This window comes from Erithacus rubecula (assembly GCF_903797595.1).
Source record: "Erithacus rubecula genome assembly, contig: scaffold_683_arrow_ctg1, whole genome shotgun sequence".
Lineage (NCBI taxonomy): Eukaryota > Metazoa > Chordata > Aves > Passeriformes > Muscicapidae > Erithacus > Erithacus rubecula.
Window position 1 is genome coordinate 42,916 of NW_027635657.1, and position 6,675 is coordinate 49,590.

The 6,675-nt window shown below is 41.7% G+C and overlaps 1 protein-coding gene across 1 annotated transcript in view; it reads left to right on the top strand.

Annotated features, from left to right (window-relative positions):
• LOC306816580 (adenosylhomocysteinase 3-like) overlaps nucleotides 1-6,222 on the top strand; it is a gene marked incomplete at its 3' end in the record, with an annotated part of 35,111 nt that extends 28,889 nt beyond the window's left edge. Inside the window, exons 2-4 of the mRNA XM_079333007.1 lie at nucleotides 1,182-1,290; nucleotides 5,073-5,216; nucleotides 6,017-6,222. Coding sequence (XP_079189133.1) covers nucleotides 1,182-1,290; nucleotides 5,073-5,216; nucleotides 6,017-6,222 — 459 coding nt within the window. The remainder of the gene's footprint in view (nucleotides 1-1,181; nucleotides 1,291-5,072; nucleotides 5,217-6,016) is intronic.
• Nucleotides 6,223-6,675: the final 453 nt, after the last annotated feature.

A 6,675-nucleotide genomic window follows, 5' to 3' on the forward strand; every position in this document is an offset into this window, starting at 1 on the left:
CACCCAATTGTTTATTCCTCAGTTGGAGAAACTCCCATCTCCAGAGGGATTCTCCTCATTTTCTCTCGGGAATGGTGAATTCTTGAGGCAAACATCACTCTGTGGTTGTTCTGTCTGCAGGTCAGCACAGGAAAGTTTTGCAGGAAAACCTTTGGATAAAGAGATTTTTTTTTTGCACAGAGAAGTAGCTCAAGGTGGCTCTTTGTGATGGAACTGGTTTAGATTTGACTCATTTGGAATGTGAAGTGGAACTTTACCTGCACTCAGCTCGTTAACCCCTTGTGGTCCTGCAGGGGAGGTTTCCCAGCTTTACTTGGTTTGGGTTGTGGTTTATCAACATCACTGTGTGCTGTGAAATGGTTGTTTGGTGTCCTTGGAATGGTGATGTGAGAAAGGAAAATGTGAATTTAACCCAAATTATTCCCCCTTGGTCAGAATCTGTGTGTCTCCTGTACTGTTTCACACCAGTCACCTCCTCTGATGGAGCTGCTCAGCCTTGGAGGGATTTGTTTAAATTATGGGAAGGAAAAGGGTAAAAAAGGGAAGGAAGAGGAGAGAAAAGGGAAGGGAAGGACAGAAGAGGGAACGAAAAGGACAGAAAAGGGAAAGGATGAAAAAGGGAAAGGACAGAAAAGGGAAGGGAAGGGAAGGGAAGGGAAGGGAAGGGAAGGGAAGGGAAGGGAAGGGAAGGGAAGGGAAGGGAAGGGAAGGGAAGGGAAGGGAAGGGAAGGGAAGGGAAGGGAAGGGAAGGGAAGGGAAGGGAAGGGAAGGGAAGGGAAGGGAAGGGAAGGGAAGGACAGAAGAGGGAAGTTATTTCAGGCAGCAGCTTCTCAGGGTAACACAGCCCCTGGTGTGTGCAAAGCCCCGTCCCGCCAGGATCAGCACCTTAATCCCAGCACAGCCCTGGCTGCAGCTCCAGTTGGGGCTGGATTTTTCCTTCCCATGTGTGTTCCTGATCCTGTCTCGGGTTCCTAAAAATTTGTGTTCTGCAGCCAAAAATCAACAGGCTGGAAAAACTGAAATTAAACAAACTGAAATGAAACAAACTGAAATTAAACAAAACGAACAATTTACTATTAAACCACAGGAATTGTGACTGAGCCAGGTGTCTCCTGAAGGCTGTGTCTCCCTGGCATGCAGCTGGTGGCTTTTCCCAGTGCATCCCTGGTGTCTCCCCACAGATCCAGTTTGCTGACCAGAAGCAGGAGTTCAACAAGCGCCCCAGCAAGATCGGCCGGCGCTCGCTGTCGCGCTCCATCTCGCAGTCCTCGACCGACAGCTACAGCTCAGGTGTGCCAGCACTGCCCTGCCCTGCACTCTCCCTCCTTCTCTTCTCTGCTTTGGTGTAAAATTTCATTTTTCTGGTGATTTTGCTGTTTCTCTGTGACCCCAGTGTGCAGCTGCTGCTGTTCCTCTCTCCCATTTTCTCCTCCCTGTTCTCTTCCCCCCAGGAAAAGTTTTCCATATTCCTGCTGTGAGCATCCCTCTTGTCTTTAGTTTGAAATATTTTGTCTTTTAGTTTGAAATATTAATTTAGTGTACAGGTTTGGATTTGTTGATTTAATATACTTATATTTTTTCTGTAAGATAGAATTAGGAGTCAGGCCTAAAATGTAAAAGCTGTAAAGAAAAACTTGATTAGCAACATAAGGAAACAACCTGCTGTAGGTTTGGGATCACCTGAAGGGCTTTTCCCTAAATGTCTTTTATGGTTTTGTGTATAATTTCATTTTTCTGGTGATTTTGCTGTTTCTTTGTGACCCCAGTGTGCAGCTGCTGCTGTTCCTCTCTCCCATTTTCTCCTCCCTGTTCTCTTCCCCCCAGGAAAAGTTTTCCATATTCCTGCTGTGAGCACCCCTCTTGTCTTTAGTTTGAAATATTTTGTCTTTTAGTTTGAAATATTAATTTAGTGTACAGGTTTGGATCTGTTGATTTTAATGTAGTTTTTTTTTTTCTGTAAGATAGAATTAGGAGAAAAAGCAAGGCAGGCTTAAAACGCAAAAGATGTAAAGAAAAACTTGATTAGCAACATAAAGAAACAATAAATTTAGAATAAAACCTTCAGACCATCCCTTCCCCCTTTACACCTTCATATTTTTAACAACAGTGTACAAAAACACTTTAGTTAGTTGCTAAATTAAAAATAATCTTTTTTAGTTTACTTTAGGGAGAGGAATTTCCTAGGGTTCCAAACAATTCCACAGGGATCCTGCTGTAGGTTTGGGATCACCTGAAGGGCTTTTCCCTAAATGTCTTGTATAGTTTTGTGTATAATTTCATTTTTCTGGTGATTTTGCTGTTTCTCTGTGACCCCAGTGTGCAGCTGCTGCTGTTCCTCTCTCCCATTTTCTCCTCTTTCCTGTTCCCCCCAGGAAAATTTTCAACATTTTATTCCTGCTGTGAGCACCCCTCTTGTCTTTAGTTTGAAATATTTTGTCTTTTAGTTTGAAATATTTAGTGTAGAGATTTAGATTTGTTGATTTAATAATTTTTTGCTGTAAATCAGGATTAGGAGCAAAAGCAAGGCAGGCCTAAAACGTAAAAGGAGTAAAGAAAAACTTGATTAGCAACATAAAGAAACAATAAATTTAGAATAAAACCTTCAGACCATCCCTTCCCCCTTTTACACTTTCTTCTTTTTAACAACAGTGTACAAAAACACTTTAGTTAGTTGCTAAATTAAAAATAATCTTTTTTAGTTTACTTTAGGGAGAGGAATTTCCTAGGGTTCCAAACAATTCCACAAGGATCCTGCTGTAGATTTGGGATCACCTGAAGGGCTTTTCCCTAAATATCTTTTATAGTTTTGTGTAAAATTTAATTTTTCTGGTGTTTCTGCTGTCTCTGTGTGGCCCCAGTGTGCAGCTGCTGCTGTTCCTCTTTCCCATTTTCTCCTCCCTGTTCTGTTCCTCCCAGGAAATTTTTCCACATTTTATTCCTGCTTTGAGCATCCCTCTTGTCTTGGTTTTAGTGTAAAATATTTTTTAAAAAATATTAATCTAGTGTACAGGTTTGGATTTGTTGGATTTGGAGCAGAACAATTCCATGAGGAATGGCCAGTTGAGTCCTGGAAGGGCCATCCAGAGTCTTGTTTTAATTTAAGTTTCTAAATTCTAAAATATTTAATTTCTGTTTTAACATAGATTAGAAGCAAAAACAAGGCAGGTTTAAAACTTCAAAGGGTATAAAGAAGAAATTTATTAACAACATAGAGAAAATAAAAGATTTGGAATAAAATTTTTAGATCACTCTCTCCTCCCCCAATCTCTCATATTTTTTAACAACACAGACACTTCAGTCAGTCTTTCACTTCAATAATTATTTCAGTTCACTTTAGAGAGAAGGTTGTTTTTTTTTTTACCTATAAGAATTTTTTTCAAGAGAAGAATAAATTTTTTTGGTGTCTTCTCTTTCACTCTTTGCATCCATCCAGGAAAATCTGGGAATTGTGGAACTCCTCTCATCTTCCCAGAGCTTTTGGGTCCTGTCAGACTCCTTTATTATTTTAAGGACAAGCTGTTCAAAAGCAAAACTTCTATTTCTTTTTTTTTTTTTTTTTTTTTCCCAAATGTCTTTGTTCATACTTTATTTTCTAGAACAGGGCATTTTCCCTCAGGGCAAAGGATTTTTTTTCTCGAAGACTTCAACCCCCCCCTATAAAATTTTTACAATTTATAGGAATTTCCAGTGTAATACAGTCCACTCCATATCTTACAAAAAGATATTTTTTAGTTAACTTTCACAGCATTTTTTTCAATTTCTTCCCATCTGAAAACTTGATTCTTATTTCACTTTTCTGTTTTATTCCTATCTGCTCATGGTTATCTTTAAACCAGCTGGGCAATCATCTTTATCTTTCCCATGACCCACCCTTCATCCAGCAGGTATCACCTGTTAATGGGCCATTGTTTAAAACTGGGTGTGGCAGTGATTCTTATCTCTGTGGGAGATATCTCCTGTTAATGGGTCATTGTTTAAAACTGGGTGTGGCAGTGCCCCTGATCTCCTGGCACACATTATCTGCTCATGGGCATCTTTAAACCAGCTGGGCAATCATCTTTATCTTCCCACAGCCCATCCTCCCTCCAGGAGATATCTCCTGTTCATGGCCACTGAGTCCCAGGGCATGGCTGAGAAAATTCCATCATCCCACTGGGAGATGCTCCAGCCAGGGCAGGAGCCAAGCCTTTCCTAGCCAGAGAAAAAATGAGATTTTGGACAAAAAAATACCATATTTCCACTAAATTCCAAAAAAACCCCTGAACTTTTCCACATCATCCCTAAACCTTAAAAAATAAATTCACCCTTCTATAAAACCATTGCTTCAGCTGAACCACATCTGCCACTGCAGATTAATTAATTTAATTAAAGTGCTGCCAGTACCCTGAGTGACAGGGTGGCAAGTTGTATTCTAACTCTAAATTGTTCTTTGCAATATTGCATTTCTAGTTTAATTTTCCTAGTAAAAAATTGTTGTTTCTAAACAATTGTTATTTCTAAAAAATTGTTCTTTCTAAAAAATTGTTCTTTCTAATTCCCCCATCTTTGCCTAAAAACCCCTTCATTTCAAAATGATAATAATAATTTAGAAGAAAGAAGTTTACATTCTCCATTAAAAAAAAAAAAAGCTTCTGCCTTTATTAACAAATACTTATCCTTCATACCGAGACAGTTTGATGCCAAAAAATAATTTTTAAAAAATTTTTAAAAATTCAAAAAAATTTTTTAAAATTTAAAATTAAATTTAAAAATTAAAAAATAGAAAAAATTTTAAAATGAAAAAATTAAAAATTAAAATAAAAAATTTAAAAAATTTAAAAATTAAAAACTAAAAAATTTAAAAATTAAAAAAAAATTAAAATAATTAAAAACTTTTAAAAATTTTAAAAATTTATAAAATTAAAAATAAAAAAATAAAAATAAAAAGACTTAAAAATTAAAAATAAAAAAAACTAAAAATTTGAAAAAATTTTAAAAAAATTTTTTAAAAATTTAAAAAAAATGTAAAAATTAAATTAAAAAATTCAAAAAAATTCCAAAATAATTGTTTCTGGCGTGCTGTGCTCCCCCAGCTGCATCCTACACAGACAGCTCTGATGATGAGACCTCCCCCCGGGACAAGCAGCAGAAGAACTCCAAGGGCAGCAGCGATTTCTGCGTCAAGAACATCAAACAGGCCGAGTTCGGGCGGCGCGAGATCGAGATCGCCGAGCAGGGTGAGTGACCCCAGCCCAGGGTGAGTGACCCCAGCCCAGGGGGAGTGACCCCAGCCCAGGGGGAGTGACCCCAGGGGCAGGGCTGGGCAGCTGAGCCACTCCTCATGGGGTGGGAGGTGCTGGGGGATGGGGGAGATCTGTGGGGTTTGGGGAGTGGGGAAGTTCTGTGGGAATCTATTCTGTTGATCCCATTATCCCGTTATCCCATCCCATCCTGTCCCATCCCATCCCATCCCATGGATCTCATCCCATCCCATTTTCCCATTATTCCATCCCATGGATCCCATCCAATCCCATCCCATTAATCCCACCATCCCTTCCCATCCCATGGATCTCATCCCATCCCATCCCATTCCCATGGATCCCATCCATTCCCATTCTTGTCCAATTGATCCCATTATCCCATCTATTCCCATCTCATCCCATCCCATGGATCTCATCCCATCCCATTGATACCATCTCTTCCCATCCCATGGATCTCATCCCATCCCATGATCCCATTATTCCATCCCATGGATCCCATCCATTCCCTTCCCATTAATCCCACTATCCCTTCCCATCCCATGGATCCCATCCCACTGATTCCATCCCATCCCATCCCATCCCATCCCATCCCATCCAATCCCATCCCATTGATGCCATCCTGTCCAATGGATCCCATTTTCCCATCCCATCTATTCCCATCCCATCCCATCCCATTGATCCCATCCCATTTTCCCATTCTCCCATAATCCCATCCCATGGATCCTATCCCATCCCATACTCCCACAATCCCTGGATCCCTCTCCGTTCTCCTGCAGAGATGCCGGCTCTGATGGCTCTGAGGAAGAGAGCCCAGGGGGAGAAACCCCTGGCTGGGGCCAAGATTGTGGGGTGCACTCACATCACAGCCCAGACAGCGGTGAGAGCCCACCCCAAACCCCAAACCCCAAACCCAAACTGGGCATGGCACTGCCCATCCCATAAACCTGACCCCAAACTGGGAATGGCACTGCCCATCCCATAAACCTGACCCCAAACTGGGCATTGCACTGCCCATCCCATAAACCTGACCCCAAACTGGGAATGGCACTGCCCATCCCATAAACCTGACCCCAGACTGGGAATGGCACTGCCCATCCCCTAAACTTGACCCCAAACTGGGAATGGCCACTGCCCATCCCATAAACCTGACCCCAGACTGGGAATGGCCACTGCCCATCCCATAAACCTGACCCCAGACTGGGCATGGCACTGCCCATCCCATAAACCTGACCCCAGACTGGGCATGGCACTGCCCATCCCATAAACCTGACCCCAAACTGGGAATGGCACTGCCCATCCCCTAAACCTGACCCCAAACTGGGAATGGCACTGCCCATCCCATAAACCTGACCCCAGACTGGGCATGGCACTGCCCATCCCATAAACCTGACCCCAAACTGGGAATGGCCACTGCCCATCCCATAAACCTGACCCC